This window comes from Cucumis melo, chromosome 1 (genome assembly GCF_025177605.1).
Source record: "Cucumis melo cultivar AY chromosome 1, USDA_Cmelo_AY_1.0, whole genome shotgun sequence".
Lineage (NCBI taxonomy): Eukaryota > Viridiplantae > Streptophyta > Magnoliopsida > Cucurbitales > Cucurbitaceae > Cucumis > Cucumis melo.
Genome location: NC_066857.1, coordinates 22,910,108 through 22,927,230, shown reverse-complemented (window position 1 = coordinate 22,927,230; position 17,123 = coordinate 22,910,108). Strand labels below are relative to the sequence as shown.

Genomic DNA, 17,123 nt, shown 5'->3' with positions numbered 1-17,123 from the left:
TGCCCCTTTGCTGAGAGATTTTGGAAGGACACCCTCCTTAACTTTGGATGGTACATTGCTCTCCCCAATGATACCATGACGACCCTCACATACACCTCTGGTCATCCATTTAATAAACAAAAACAGCTTATATGGAAGCATTTGATTCGTGCCTTCTTATGGATCACAAGGAAGGAGAAAAACAAGCAACTCGTCCATGACTGAGGAAACCCTTTTGATAGCTATTTCAACATTATTATCCTTCATGCTATGAATTGGTGTAAATTTTCATCTTTCTTCAATTCCTACACCCTTTCTTCCCTTAAAACCAATTGGAGGAAAATCATATAACTTCTTTGGTTCCGGCTTTGGTCGTTCTTTTGTAATTTCATTCATCAATGAAATTTGTTTCTTATAAAAGAAAGAAGAGAAAAATCTTGAATTGGTTTCCTACACTGTTAAGTAGAACAATATTTGACTTATAAATCCATTTTTCCTAAGATAAAAGTAAAATATTCTACTATTTGACTTAGAAAGTTAACATTGAGATTTGTAAGTTGGTGAGAATCTTAAAAAACAAATCCTGCAAAGCATTGCAAGTGTGATGGATTAGAGAATGTTATTCTTGACTCGATCACCACACGTATAAATGCTGTCAGGTTGTTGGAATAATCTAGGAGAGTGACAGTATTTTTGTGAAATGAGCACTTCCTTAGTTTTGACAATCATAGAGAAGTTCCAATAATATTTTGTTCCAGACATCGGTAAAACTATGTTTATGTTCAAGTTTTCTTGTCCTACTCCTTCCAACGGATTCCTTATATAGAAAAATCTAATTCTTATTAAAAGAAAAAAAAGAAAGAGAAATTTGGTGATCATAATGGAGATAATGGGATGCAATATTGATTATGTTATTGCAGCGAAGTATTGAAGACAAACTTGCAAGCTTGAGGCAAGAGAGAGAAATTATAAAAGAAGAAATTGATCGAATAAGTCCTGAACTTCAGAAGGTAATATTATGACCACTTGTCAACCTATTTTGTTTTTCTTTATGCAGTTATTTTGTAATCCAAGTTCTGATTTTTTTTTTTTTTTTTTTTTTGAGGAAATTCAAGTTGTAATGTTATTTTATCACTATTGTAGTTAAAGAATGGGATTGATAAGAGAAATGCAGAAATTAGCAAGTTGGAAAGGAGGATTAATGAAATTGTTGACCGAATATATCGAGACTTCAGCAAATCTGTTGGAGTGGCAAACATACGAGAATATGAAGAAAACCAACTCCAAGCGGTACAGCATATGGCTGATGAACGTGTTAGCTTGAGCAGTCAGCTATCAAAGTTGAAATGCCAGTAGGTTCTCCTCTTTTCTACTTGTCCTACCATGCTTAGAATACACGATTATTTTTTAAAAGGAAAAAAGATTTTCTTTGATAAAATGAAAAGGACTAATGCTAAAAAGTACATGAACTTTTTTATTTATTTATTATTTTTTCCTGAAACAGAAGTAGAACTTTTCATTGATGAAATGAAGAGAGGCTAATGCTTTTTTTTTAAAAGGAAACGAAACTCATAATTAAATAATGAGTGAGAGCTTAAAGTACAAGAGGGTTATACAATGAGTAAATAAAGAACCGGGGATCAATAGACGCAAACATCTCAACTAGGTTAACACCCCTTTAGCGTTCTCATCATATCCAAAAACAAAAATAAAGATAATGAAATGAATTAAAGCTAATAAAAGTGGTTGGAAACATAAGACCTTTACATGAACATCCTTTCATAAACAAAAGACTAACAGACAAAGTTCTAAAATGGGCAAAAACAGGGCCCTTTCCTAACTCTCCTTTGCTGGACTCAAAATGACTAAACAGTAAAGGCTTGCGAGTTGAGATGAATGCCCTGTGTGGAATAATCCTGGAATCCTTTGATCATGGAGCACCATGATGAAGCATTTAAACAGGCATACTCAAAGCGATCAGAACCAACTGAAGCCGTATTGTGGAAAACGCGTTGATTCCTTTCGAACCAAATTTGTACTAATGAAGTCTTGACTGCATTGCACCATAGTATTAATGAGGTTTTCTTTATTAATGAAGAGAGGCTAATGCTCAAAGTACAATTAAACAAAAAGAGCAAAAATATATCAACATAGAATTTTGGGATAAGTGCACCTGGATATCTCAAATGAAATCCACATCCCTGTACAAATGAAATCCTCTGAAGTATCTTGAGAACATGATTACATAAGAAAAATAAAAGCATTCCAATTAAAACAATGTCTCAAATAGAGTAATTAGCAAAAGAACTTTGGGCTTTTCGCTTTGAACGCAGGAGTAACATTCGTCAGATTTTGGTTGGTTCAGCCCTTAAGGAAAGGCCTTCTTTGTTTTGGAACAACTCAGTAAAAGGCTAAAAGTCTTATGGTCTGAATTATGGTTTGAAAGGAACCGGTAAGTTTTCCACGATAAATCATCCTATTGGATAGACTGTTTTGAGTTTGCTCGTTTGAACGCTTCTCTATGGTGCACACCATTAGAGAATTTTGAAGACTACTTAATTCAAGAGTTTAATATGAATTGGCAGGCGTTTATTCTCCCCCAAGAATAGAAGCAGATTTTACATTTTTTCTGTTATTTTTCTGGTTTTGGAGTCATAGTGTACTTTATCACAAATGGTTTCTTTTTCTTGGTCTTAGGTTTACTATCTAAAGGATGGTACTTTTGTATTTTGGCGCTACATGTATGACTATTATATGCTGTAAAGGCAGTATGGTAGCCTTAATCGTCAAGTCTTTTCTTATTTTCGTTTGGATACGATGAGGACGCTAAGGGAGTGTCAACCTAGTTGAGATGTCCGGGTGGTCTGATGATCCTAATTTTTCTTTCGCTCATTGTATAATCCTCTTGTACCATGAGTTTTATCTCATTTATTTTTAATAAGAGAGACTTGTTTTCCTTTAAAAAAAGTAATTAGCAAAGGACTTTGATTGGGAACTCCAAGAAGATGCTAGTAAATGAGCAGAAGCAAAGCAGTCTGTCCAATTCGAGGGCTGATCATGAAAAAATCTTTGATTTCTTTCAAACTAATTCTTTGAAAAAATAAATACATGATGCACATAGAAGCGTAATAAGATGATAGAGACAATACAAAATTTATATGGAGAAAATAAAAATGTTCAAATACAAGAAAATGCCTTGAGTAGATTAAGCTTCGATGAAGACTGCCAAGTAGAGCTAAACCCAAAAGATCCATCCATTGAAATGAAATGCCTCGAAAAATCTTCTCAATGCACAGTGGACCAAACTCTAGGGGAAATAGATGGAGAAAAGCTAAGCATATGAAGCTTGTGAGAGAATTTGCCAGAAAAATCCAAATACCAATGCTTAAAAGCAGGGGAGTGAAGTAAAGTTTTCCAAACAAATTGCCTGAAAAAGAATTTCACAAGGCTTGCAACATCCTAGTAACATCGAAAAGGCACGCCGCTTAGGTGATAATATTAAGTTAAGCAAACCTATTGTTGAACTCCCAAGGTTGTGAGCCTACGCACACCGAAAAAAAATTAAAATCCCCCAAAACACCAAGGTTTAAGACAATGGGATGGGTTCCTGCAAAATAAATCCTAGTAGCTTCAAATCCATTAGAAACCCAACAAATGATTTTTTTTTCGAAAAGGAAATAACCTCTTTATTGATAAATTAATAATGAGACAGAAACTCATAGTACAAGAGGATTATACAATGAGCATATAAACCAAAGATCAGGAGGTGCACTTGAGAGCATTTCAACTAGGTTTACTCCTCCGGCACCCTCATCATATTCAGACAAGCTAAAATAAACAAAAACAAAAAAAACAAATATGAAATTTCCAAAAGCAAAAGAAAAAACTAACAACGCAAAAGGAATACAAAGAAATACAAATAAAAAGATTAAACATCCATTTGAAGAATAGATGACCAAATAGGCTTATATCTTGCACTAAGTGAATCTCAAAATCCTTGGAGAGGGAGCACCGCGAGGAGGCAAAACTTTTGCCGACTCCAACCAGGTGAAGCACCGAGAAGCTTTGCTCTAGAAAATTCTCTAGATCCTTTCCAACCACAATTCCAACAAAAATGTTTTTATCACATTGATCCAAATACAATTAGATGCAGAGTTTAAAGAGAGTCCATTAGAGGCTGCAACACGTTTTCTTTAATATAAATTCCAAATATCCAGCTAATATTAAAATCTGCAAGTATACAATACGAACATGAAGTTGAGCACTAGCAATCAGAAAAACATATGCTGTGAAGACCCGATTGCAGCCATGCATAAAGGGAAGATTGAGAGAGACAAACAAATGATCTTTGTAACTCCTCTAAATTTTTTAGAACTCCAAAAAACATTATCTAAATTAGAAAATTGATTTGACGTGGACTTTTGTATTTCCATAATGCTTTTTCAGCTTTTTATCCAAAGGAAAAGAGGAAGACCCGGTTGAACCCAAAAAATGATCTTTAAAAATCCAAAAGCTTCCACAATACTTTTTAGAATTAATTGATCGAGAAAGTGCAGCCACCTTCAAGAAATCTAAGGAAACCGCCAAAATATCGACCCACATGATATGAATCCCACCCAGATATTCAAAATCTTTTGCCAAAATCCAACAAAACTCCTTTGAACTGGGACTTAATACAATCAAAGATCATGTTTAGAGGATTGTAATTTCATACATCAATGAAATTGTCTCTTATCTAATAAAAAAAAGATAATGTTTCAAGGCAACAATTTTAAACAGACAGCTATGCAGAAGAGGGGGATGAAGTAACACGGTTATATGTTGAACAAAATTAGTAAAATGCACAGTGTTTTTGTTTCTTAGATCTTGTGATTGGGTAGATTATGACATGGGTTTCTTCTCTTGGGTGCAAAATTGCTCTAGGATTCATAATTTTTCATTTTAGAACATTGTTATTTAGGAAAAATATTGTTGTAAAACCAATTGCTTGAATGTTGAGTAAGATAGTGTGTTGCACTTCAATATCACATGGTTTATGCGCTCTCCTTAGAAAGATAGGGTGTTGCACTTTTTGTAAATGTAGTTATTGCAAGAGTTTCTCAAATCGAGAGTTATTTTGTATATATTTGATCAAGCAGTATACGGGTTAACTGGGCTAATCTTTCAACTGAACGTCAGTTCTCCTATTGTATATAATGGAATAGTTCGTTAACTTCGAATTATTTCTGAAAAGTTCTCTCTTTTATTAAAAAGAAACAAGTCGCTGATATTCTGTTTGTGATATGTAACTCAGGTTGGAGTATGAACAGAATCGAGACATGGAATCACAAATTAAAGAATTAGAGTCTTCTTTGAGTTCATTGGAGAATGATTTAAGAAAGATTCAAAACAAAGAGGCTGATGTCAAATCAACTGCAGAAAATGCCAGTAATGATATTGATCGCTTAAAGGAGGAACTGGCTGGTAAGGGCTTGTTGGCAATATTCTTTCATTATGATCGTCAAGTTTAAAATTTTACATTCATTTTTTTACAAAAAAAATTAAATAAAATATAAAATAATGAAGCCCACTGCTAACAAAACCTACTTTTTGAAAATTTTGATTATATTCGCTGCATGGCCCTACTGTATCAAATTTTCTCTGTTTAAACTCCGGAGTAGAACAGTTCTTGCATATATCGTATGAGTTCTAATTTTCATTTGTTCCCTCTTCTTTTTGTATGGTTCTACAGTTGAATTGCTTTTTTCTTTCTATAAGAGTAGTGGGGAATACCGGTTTTAGATAGTTTGTTCTGTTTCATAATGTAAAGAGAAAAAAAGAAAAAAAGAATTTTTAAAACATATGTGCAGTGAAAATGCACTAGCTGTCTATGTGGGCACTGAAACTTTCATCAAGGCTTAGATACCCTTGAAATCTGATCTTTCAAGTTTGACATGAAAGTTGCAGGAATACTGATCTTGCCAAGTAATCGTGATGGTTTTTACAATTTAGTCTTTCATTTATAGTTGTAGATTTGGTAATTTTGTTAAGAAACTTGCATATCATTCAAGTTTGTTAAGAAGTTTAATGCTCATATTATAGTGAAAATATGTATATTTTAAATTTATACTGCAAGTCTTTGGTGATTCATTCTCAAGAAAAGTGTGGTTTTGATCAAAAAGAAGAAAATATATGGTAGCAGATGCAAACAAAAAGAGACTTTGACAGTTGTTTTTGTGAAACATTCAGATTTTGACAGTGGTAAATTTGGTAAATGACACGTTTGTCATTTTAAGCAACAAATGTTTCAGTTTTTAAATTAGAGCATTTCATGTCTACCTCTGATGGAATTTTTCCTCATGTTGCGTTAGCAGGGTGAACTTCACTAACATGCTCTATTGTACTAACATGCTCTATTGTATTGTATTGTTCCTCTAGTTAACAACTCTCAACTCTAATTTAGAGTGAATTTGGGGTAACTACAACCTTACTTGAATAGGATTTGTTCTATAGGTTGTACATCTGTGTTCTTGAGTTCTAAGGAGACAAGAAGGAAATTTTGACTTTTCGCGTGTAGTGCTCTTATGTGAAAATACAGTTTTTAGATAAGAAAAAAAATTATTGATGGTAAGACATGAGAGACGACAACAGAAGAGATTTACAAAAGGAAAAAATAAAAAAGAAGACACCTTTGGATAAGGGAGTAGCATAGCCATAGTGATAACTGACAAAAGAGGGGAGGATTTACACCCAGAAACAACCAAAAAAATTACATAAAAAGACTTACTACATGAGCACTCCTTTTCTTGGAACATACTTCTATTCCTTTCTTGCCAAATATTCCATTGCAGAAGGTTCTGTTGAAGTTCGTCCGAAGAAACGTTTGTCTATATGAACATAATTTATTGTTTTCATTGTTACTTAGTTAAGTAATTCATTCTCTTTGTACTTTGCAGAATGGAAATCCAGGTTGGAAGAATGTGAGAAGGACATGCAGGAATGGAAGAAGAAAACATCTGCTGCTACAACTAGCATATCAAAACTGAATCGTCAGATTAATTCTAAGGTTTTGTTTTTCTTTTAACTACATTTTGATGTGTTACGTTATGAAGTATTAACACCGACACATGTAAGATCTATGTATCTGATACATATCGAACTCGTAATCATTTTATCACTTATTAAAGGTGTTTCAAATCCTTGCTAAGAACAATAGTTAATGTGTCAAATTGGCATGATAACACTCAACAAAAGGTCTTAATATTTAAATCGTTGCTTGGCATGCAAGAGATTAACCAACTAAGAAAACCAAATGTGAAGTAGTTCAACAACAAATTTCTAACTTGTAACCAATTAAAAACTGACAACTGAAATTAAAATTACAAATAATTACTAACACAACTTTGCAGGTGCATTGTTGTGTTAGATGATATAATGTTAAATTTACCTTCATCCATTGGATTAAGCTTTTGGGTCAATATGTGGTTAAACATGTTGGAGTACATTTAAAGGTATTAAGTGTGCTATCTACATGTGCTCTAACTCCTTTTCGTGCTAAAAAGGAAAACAAAAAAAGACGAACTCCTTTTCTATAAGATATAAAACTATTGAGAAAAGTATTATGTTAGTTTTAGATGCTTAACTCAAGTGCATAAACAGAGCTGACTCCCTTTATTTATATATGTATTCACATTGAAATGGAAATAAGCCTCTTCATTGAAGTAATGAAACGAAACTAATGCTCAAAATACTAAATAGGAGACAAAACAAAAGAACCTACAAGATATAAAATATGAAAACAAGGACAATTCAAACACTTTGCAAGTGACTAATTGCTAACTAGTAGAAGAAGAACAAGAAATAAAAGCATTCCAATTTAAATTTTTGTCTTAAATTGAATAGTCAACAAAAAGCTTGGAAAGAGAAACCATGAGGAAGCTTTGACTCGAGCAGTTTCAAAACGATCTAACTAATGAAGTGACTTGTTTTCAAAAAATGCACTGATTCCTTTCGAACCATATTTGTGAAAGAATCACTTTAACAACATTAACCCATAACTGTTGTGAATGTCCCTTTTTATATGTTGTTCTGAAACTGATTTACATGTTCTTTTTATATTTTGATATAAGGTATTGCGTTATTTAAATTAGGTCATGAGTGGTAGTTTCTTCAACCACGTGATGTTTTGCATTTTCATCACTGATGGAACTCTTCTTTGTAATAGCTTTTCTCTTTATTTCAATATGAATATAGGAACTGAATTGATAGAATATCAATTCAGTGATACAACTTCTGTTGATCTCTTCTCTGGATTCAACAGCCAAACTTACATGAAAATTCATACTCCTTTTTCCCGCCTAACAACCGGTATTTATACTACCTAACTCACCGACCTATCTGCCCCCCCCCCCCCCCCTACACGTGTGTTTTATTCCTCCTCCTATAGACAAGCTTAATGGGAGGTCTAACATTACTCCCCCTTCCAAATTCACCTCAAGGTGAAAAGTTGGATATAGCCGATGTATTTCATCATAACTCTCCCACGAGGCTTCATGTTCCGGCAGTTCTTTCCAACGAATCAATACTTCCCAGCCACCAGCACTGTTCTTCTGATACCTCAGTGCTTCTTCCAGTTGAGCTTGCCATTCCAGATTTTTATTGACATGCTGTATAGTCGGTTGTACCGTTATCCCCCAAAAACTTCTTTAACTGTGAAACATGGAAAACTGGATGAATAGAAGTACTTGCTGGCAAATCCAATTTATACGCCCCGGTTCCCACTCTTTCTAAGATCTCATAAGGCCCAAAATATTTAGGGGATAATTTCTCATTTCGTTTTTTCTTAATGAGAGCTGTCTATACGGCCAAATCTTCAAAAAAAAAAACTAAATCACCAACGTTATATTTCACATGTCTCCTCTTCCGATCAGCATAGAGTTTCATCTGCTGCTGTGCCAACAAAAGGTAGTCACGTAGAGCCGCGAGGACTGTATCTCTTTCGTGCAACTGCTCCTCCAACGTTGAGTTAGTTGTGTCACCTTCCCCATACGATATTAACGAACGAGGTTTTCGCCCATATAACACCTGAAAAGGGGAAACGCCTAGTGACCACTGAAAAGTGGTATTGTACTAAAATTCCGCCCACGGTAGCCACAACACCCATTCTTTTGGCGTTTCACTACAAAAACATCGTAGGTAAGTTTCCAACCCCCTTGTTAACTACTTTTGTTTGGCCATCTGACTGTGGATGATAGGCCGTGCTTTTGCTTTTATTTAACTTCGTGCCAGCCAATCTGAACATTTCCTTCCAAAAGTTGGTGAGAAAAATTTTGTCTCTATCAGAAACATTGTATGAAGGAAACCCGTGCAACCAACTATCTCCTTAATAAACAAATCCGCAACTGTTTTGGCTGTATAAGGATGCTTAAGTGGTAGGAAGTGACCACTTACTCAATCGGTCAACCACTACTAAAACCATTTCAAATCCCTTTGCTTTGGGCAATCCTTCAACAAAGTCCATGGAAATATCACTTCAGACTTGTTGTGGAACTTCCAAGGTGTCAACAGGCCAGCCGGAGACAATACCAAAGTCTTATTACGTTGACAAATTACACTCTTCACAGTGTTTCTTCACATCCGCTTTCATCCCTTGCTAATATAATTCGCCTGCCATTCTTTTATAAGTTCGTAAGAAACCAGAATGTCCACCAACAACTGAGTCATGAAAAGTGTTTAATATTGCTGGAATTAATGTTGAAGTTCTTGATAAGACCAATTGATCCTTATAATGCAGCATTCCATTCTTCACTGAAAAGTTATTGTGCTTCTGGTTATTGTTTTCTTCCACTCAGTGATTAACATCTCCAGCTTCTCATCCTTATCCACTTCTTCTTTAATAGTTTTTAGATCAATTAAGATGGGAGCAGAGATCCCGCAATTCAGTACTTCTGATGGTTTCCTTGACAAGGCATCAGCTGCTCTGTTTTCGAGACCAGGTTTATACACCACTTTGAATGAATATTCAAGTAACTTGGCTACCCATTTCTGATACTGCGGCTGAATAGCTCTTTGCTCCAAAAGGAACTTAAGTGACTTCTGATCTGTTTTAACAATAAACCTTGTCCCTAATAAGTATGGACGCCAATGTTGGACAGCAAGAACCACAACTATTAACTCTCTTTCATAGACTAGTTTTGCTTTATCTCTCATGGACAATGTACGGCTGTAAAAAGCAATAGGCCTGTTCAACTGTGTCAATACAGCACCCACTCCAACACCCGAAGCATCTGTTTCGATCTCAAAGGGCTGATCAAAATTGGGAAGAGCTAATACTGGTAGAGATGACATAGTTCTCTTTAACTTTTCAAACGCTTCTTCAGCTTCTTTATTCCACACGAATCCCCCTTTTTAAGTAGCTGGGTTAATGGGGCTGCTATGGATCCGTAGTTCTGCACAAACCTTCTGTAATAACCGGATAAACCCGAGGAATCCACGAACTTCTCTAACATTCGTCGGTACCGGCCAATCAGCTATGGATCTGACTTTTTCTAGATCCACTTCCACTCCTCCAGAAATTATATGCCCCAAATATTCAATCTTCAGCCGAGCAAAACTACAGTTTTTTCTATGAACATATAATGCATGATCTCTCAAAGTTGAAAGAACCTTTTCCAAATGATTCACATGCTTTTTCTCATTCTTGCTGTAAACCAATATGTCATCGAAGAATACTAGAACAAACTTCCTCTGATAAGGTTTGAAAATAGTATTCATATAAGTCTGGAAAGTAGCTGGTGCATTGATCAAACCGAAGGACATGACAAGAAACTCATAATGTCCTTCATGCATTCTAAAAGTTGTCTTCTGAATATCTTGCTCCACCATCCTTATTTGATGATATCCGGATTTAAGATCAATTTTTGAAAACAAATTAGCTCCATTTAACTCGTCGAAAATTTCCTCCACCACCGGAATTGGAAACTTATCGAGGATAGTGGCATTATTGACTACTCGGTGTCTACACAAAATCACCAACTACCATCCTTCTTCTTGACAAGGAGTACCGGACTGGAGAAAGGACTTTTGCTTGGTCGAATAACTCCCGAGGTTAACATTTCTTCAATCAACTTCTCCATTTCCTCCTTCTGATGGAAGCCATACCTATACGGTCTTATGTTAATTGGATCAGTCCCCTCTTTGAGATGAATGTGATGTTCAATTTCTCTCCTTAGGGGAAGTTTTTCCGGCCATTCAAAGACATCCTAATACTGTTTGAGCACCATCTGCACCGGATCTGATTCACTGATCAGCCATACACTGTTCTGAATTTGCAGTATTTCTTACTTCAACTGCTCTGCATTCAATTAGATATCCCTCATCTTGGTCGCCCCAGGTTCTGAACATGCTCTTAAGACTAATCCGAGTCTTAGTTAGGCTAGAATCGCCTTTGATACATATTTGTTTACCATTTCCAGTGAAGGTAAAAGTCAGATTTTTCCAATCCACCATTGTAACTCCCAAAAAATGGAGTCATTGCATCCCTAATATAACATCTACACCTCCCAATTCAAGAGGCAAAAAATCCTCTTTCACTTTCCAATCTACCAAATGAATTTCAACATCTTCACAAACGCCCTTACCTTAGATAGCTGTGCCAGAGCCTAGGATAACTCCGTAATGGGTTGTTTCCTTAGTTACTATTTGTAAGGATTTAACCAGCTTCTACGAAATGAAATTGTGTGTGGCTCCACAACCAATCATAACAATTATCTCCTTATTCTGCAATTTTCCCCTTACTTTCATAGTGGCGGGATCGTTTAAACCAACGACTTAATTGATTGATAACTCTACAAAAGTCTGGTTATCATCCTTCACTTCTAACATTGCCAGTCCTTTCTCTGCCCGTTCTTTTTCTTCAACTATTTCATATTCATTTTCTCCAACCACTACAAACATTCTCAGCTCACGTAGCTCCTTCATTTTACACTTATGGTCAGCTGAATACTTTTCGTCACAATGAAAACAGAGCCCTTTCTCCTTTCGTGCCTGGAATTCCGCATCTGGTAATCATCGAGAATTCGCCTCTTTTCTAACTTCATTAGCATTTAAGCTTTTCAATGTTATCGTTCGAATAGGAAATGTAGTATTTCTTTTGTTTTCAGACAGAGTATTTCCCACGTAGATTTACTGGAAGACACAGTTTGAGGAGGATATTTGCCGCCAGAAAATCCATTCAAACTTGCCTCGTTCCTGATTAAATCTCTGTTTTCCACTAACTGAGCAACCTGCATCATCTCAGCTAGCCCTTTCGGTCGACAGAAAGCAACCTCAGCCCTTATCCATTGAAATAACCCATTCATGAACTATCTTCAGCTACTTTTTCTTGTACATCAAATAAAGGAGCAACAAGTTTATCAAAAAGATTACGATATTCTTCTACAGTGGTTTTCTGTTTGATTCGAAGAAATTTTCCTAAAACCGTTCCATCTACTCGATCTAAACCAAATTAGTAATCTTTCTTTCAAATTCATTCAGCTAAGGAATTTATCTCTTTCCTCTTGCGAGCAAAACCAGTTTAAAGCTGGACCGTCGAAGCTTATCGTCGATACTAGCATCTTTTCAGATTCAGTGAGTTTATGAATTTGAAAATACCTCTCCGCGCAGAATAACCATGAATCTGGATCGTCTCCTATGAATACTGGCATTTCCACTTTCTTAAATTTGCTCCGATCTGCGGTAACATCGTCGCTATCGGTTTTTCTTTCATTTCGGCATTCTCCGATATTTCGGTCCAACTTAGCCAATTTGCTCAACATTGCTTCATTCTCCTTCCCTTTCGCTGGCGCAGACTCGCGTGCAGCCGATTCGGTCGTTCGTTTGCTGATTACGGATCGTTCCTTTGCCATCGATCCCATCATTAGCAGAAGCATTTGCTGCTGTTTCTCCGATTGTAATCGCATTAATTCCAAGTTCTTTGCGATATCGCTTAATTTCGATTCAACCACTGGCATTTTACTAATCTCTTTCTTCATCGCAGTGATCTCTTGACCGATCAGCTCTAATCTTTCCTCGATCAGCGTCTGTACCATTATTTCTCCAATAATCGTGGCTCTGATACCAAAATGATGGAACTCTTCTTTATAATAGCTTTTCTCTTTATTTCAATATGAATATAGGAACTGAATTGATAGAATATCAATTCAGTGATACAACTTCTGTTGATCTCTTCTCTGGATTCAACAGCCAAACTTACATGAAAATTCATACTCCCCCCCACACTCTATAGACAAGCTTAATGGGAGGTCTAACAATCACTCACTTTTTTTTATTTGAAAATATCATAAATTAACAAAATTTTCTCGTGAAAATAGCTTAAATAATAATAATAATTGTAATAATAGTAATAATAGTAATAAATAAATAAATGTGTCTTTGCTCTTTTATTCAAATCTTTTGTGCTTTTTTGCTCTGTATTCTTTATATGAGTATATAATTTGAATAAATCGTGATGGGTTATCCACCATATTTTTCTTCCAGGAGACAAATATTGAACAACTGATCACACAAAAGCAGGAAATAGTGGAAAAATGTGAATTAGAGAACATAGTCCTTCCCACTATCTCAGACCCCATGGAGATTGAATCCTTGACTCCTGGCCCAGTTTTTGATTTTAGCCAACTGATTAAATCCTATGAACTGGATAAGAAATCATCTGATAGAGATAAACTTGAGACAAAGTTTAAACGTGATATAGATGCTCTGGTATCAGAAATTGACAGAACTGCACCAAATTTGAAAGCACTAGATCAATATGAGGCTTTGAAAGAAAAGGAGAGAGTAATATCTGAGGAGTTTGAAGCCGCTAGGAAACAGGAGAAAGAGGTGGCCGACAAATTCAATTCTATTAAGCAAAAGAGGTGATCTTTATTAATTGGATCTTTACGTGTTTAGTTAATATCGAGAAGTATATTCTTAACTCTACTGACTTATAGAGTGATCCATTTCTTTAATGAAACTTGTAGTTTTACCCGAAGGTGTCTATAACTGCAGTATGTTGTCTGCATTTATGTAAAGTTGTTGACTTGAGGATTTTCAACTAACACTATCATTCTTATTACTCAAACTAATCCATTATACGGTTAGGTTGATGTGATTTTATTTACCTAACTAAAATCAACAATTGTGTTGTCATCTTTCAAACCAGTCCAGTTCAAGAACACATCTGGATTATTTATGTTCATATTATTTTGTTCTGTACATAAGGGCGTCTTTGATTCATTGTTATTTTTATACCTTTCCAATTTATTTATTCTGAATTTTGTTATTATACTTGGATTTTGTACCCCAATAGAATGTTGATTATTTAGTTGACTATATGGTCCTTACCCAAATGACGGATTATAAGTCTTGGAGAAATCTTGATTGATTTTACTTTTCTGATGCTTCAATTGCTGCATTAGTTTGCAGTTCGTATTATTGCTAAATTTGTCTTGACAACTGCAGGTATGAGTTGTTTATGGATGCATTCAACCACATTTCTGGAAATATCGACAGGATTTATAAGCAATTGACAAAAAGTATCACACATCCCTTGGGTGGAACAGCATATTTGAACTTGGAAAATGAGGATGAACCATTTTTACATGGTATCAAGTATACTGCCATGCCACCAACAAAGCGGTTTCGTGACATGGAACAGTTGTCTGGTGGAGAAAAGACTGTCGCAGCATTAGCATTACTTTTCTCCATTCATAGGTATGATGATATGGATGCTTTGTCTTACATAGAAGAGTCTCCTTTGTGGGCGATTTGATTGCTTATGACTTGCTAGTTTATTACTCAAATTGACTATGCATTATCTACTAAACTAGACTCCCTACCCAATGTTCTCGGGTTGAGCCAATAGGATAAGGTGGTGGTTAGTATTCATTAAACTAGATCATTCATGTCAATTTACTTTTGTTATATACATTATTCTTTTTGCACTTTTTATATTTCCAGCGAAAGTGAATGAACTTATCTAAGGGCCACAAATTACTGTCAACGGATGACTGTTCACATTGTTTATTGTATTTCAGTTTTAGGCCTTCGCCCTTTTTCATATTGGATGAAGTGGATGCTGCTCTAGATAACTTGAATGTTGCAAAGGTCGCTGGTTTTATTCGTTCGAAGTCATGTGAAGGTGCCAGAATGAGTCAGGATGCAGATGGAAGCAGCGGTTTTCAAAGTATTGTCATATCACTAAAGGATAGCTTTTATGACAAAGCCGAAGCTTTAGTAGGAGTTTACCGGGATTGCGAAAGAAGGTAAGCTTATAAAAACATAATCCATGCATATATGTATATGAATGATTGAATATGCTAAATTTTGGCTATCATTCGTTGCATTTGTTGTCTAGCCTAAATATCTAGTTTCCTGGTAGGATTGCCAAAATGTCTTAACAAATAATGCACTTGTTTTTGACAGCTGCTCGAGAACATTGACATTTGACCTTACTAAATATCGGGAATCATAGAAGCATTGTTTGATTGGTTGAAATCTGTAGAATGGCAACAAATGTACACTAGACTGTTGTAGAGCTTCTTCAATCCCATGTATAAGAACTGACGCATGGAAATGATACCTTAGAAGTAGAAAATACTCAAAGAAGTGTTTCTTGTAATTTAGAATATGCTTCGTCTCATCAGTTTTTGTACATATTCTCATCATGGAGGCGAACTCCCATGCTTCTATTTTAGTGTATTAAGCTTGAAGTTTACCCAAAACATATATTTGTTTAGTAGTTAACAAAAGCTTCAAGTGAGTTTGGGATGGATTTTAAGTGTGGTTTTCGCTTTTTGGTGCTTTTTTTACCCTCTGCATATTAGATTAAGCGGAAACATAATGGTGTTGACTTTAGCAAATAAAATATTTTTAGATATAGATATTGGAACAATTTCTATTACAAAGATATTTTGGTTTATGAGTTTATTTTTAGTATAAAAAGAACATTTTACCTTTAAGTTAGTCAAAGTTGTATTAATTTTTGTGATGAATATTTGATTCATCAAATTGAACCTCGAATTAAGATTTTAATCTAATTTCATCGATAATAACAAGTTTTCCACAAATTTTAACAAAACCTGAACTCCATTCTTGTTTTTCTTTTAAAATCTCATCAATTTTGTGTCACAATCTTATTAACTTTTTATATATTTATTTTTCATTTGATTTGTTAGTAATTATAATATTTCAGTGTGCTATTTAGGGTTAAAACTTATCTAGAAAAGGTATTTAAAAATAAAATTTGATCGATGTATCCCTTTGCGTATTTGAAATTAAAAAAGAAAGACACTCTATATTGTGTATTTGCCACGATACACATTTGATACTGATCCTTTCCATGCTTTAAGTAGTAATTATTCACTCAATTCAAAAGGTTAATAAGATATTTTCCACCGATTGATCAAGTTACAGGCTACGACAAACAAGAAATAAAAAAAATGATATGATTCTAAGCAATAGTTTTCTCAAAATTATTTTTTAGTCTACAATAATAAAACGTACTTAGTTGGTTAAATAATTAGGAAACAATATGAGGTAAAGCCATTTGGCATGATGTCCCTTAGTCTCGAGTAGGTATCATCTTGCTTAATCAATCCTTCCTTTACTTTTCTTAATTTTTAATTTTAAGTTCCGATTCAATGTTATTAGTGATGATTTCAAGCCATATCACCAAAATTTAAAATAATGAGACTTACTAGAAAATAAAAACTATACATCTATTTTCATATCATATGATTAAATATTAATGGCAGTTCATATATAAAATAATCTTTCTACTTGTGGATATACGTATAGTTTTTGGCTAAATATATTAAACATCCTTTCTCCTTTTAACTATAATAATAATATAACATTAATTTGTTTCATCATATTTTAAAATTCTTGATCTTAACTTTAGTGCATTCAAAACTTTTAATCAGATCCTCAGAAATTAAAAGAAAAATGGATAAAAAAGAAAATGTTGACTCAATAAAAAGAAAAGAAGAAGAAAACATACCTGGGCCATTAAATTAATTCTTGTTTGATAACAAATCTCCCTGTATCCAGAAGTTTATAAATTCAAAGGGTTAGTCAATTTTAAATATAACAAAATAAATCAAAATATTTACAAAATACAACAA

The 17,123-nt window shown here is 34.6% G+C and overlaps 1 protein-coding gene across 1 annotated transcript in view; it reads left to right on the top strand.

Annotated features, from left to right (window-relative positions):
• LOC103489726 (structural maintenance of chromosomes protein 1) overlaps window positions 1–15,778 on the top strand; it is a 36,946-nt gene extending 21,168 nt beyond the window's left edge. The window contains exons 12-19 of the mRNA XM_008449010.3: window positions 900–989; window positions 1,123–1,331; window positions 5,273–5,442; window positions 6,915–7,024; window positions 13,495–13,874; window positions 14,461–14,712; window positions 15,036–15,263; window positions 15,424–15,778. Of these exons, the coding sequence (XP_008447232.1) occupies window positions 900–989; window positions 1,123–1,331; window positions 5,273–5,442; window positions 6,915–7,024; window positions 13,495–13,874; window positions 14,461–14,712; window positions 15,036–15,263; window positions 15,424–15,472 (1,488 nt within the window). The 3' untranslated portion in view covers window positions 15,473–15,778. The remainder of the gene's footprint in view (window positions 1–899; window positions 990–1,122; window positions 1,332–5,272; window positions 5,443–6,914; window positions 7,025–13,494; window positions 13,875–14,460; window positions 14,713–15,035; window positions 15,264–15,423) is intronic.
• Window positions 15,779–17,123: the final 1,345 nt, after the last annotated feature.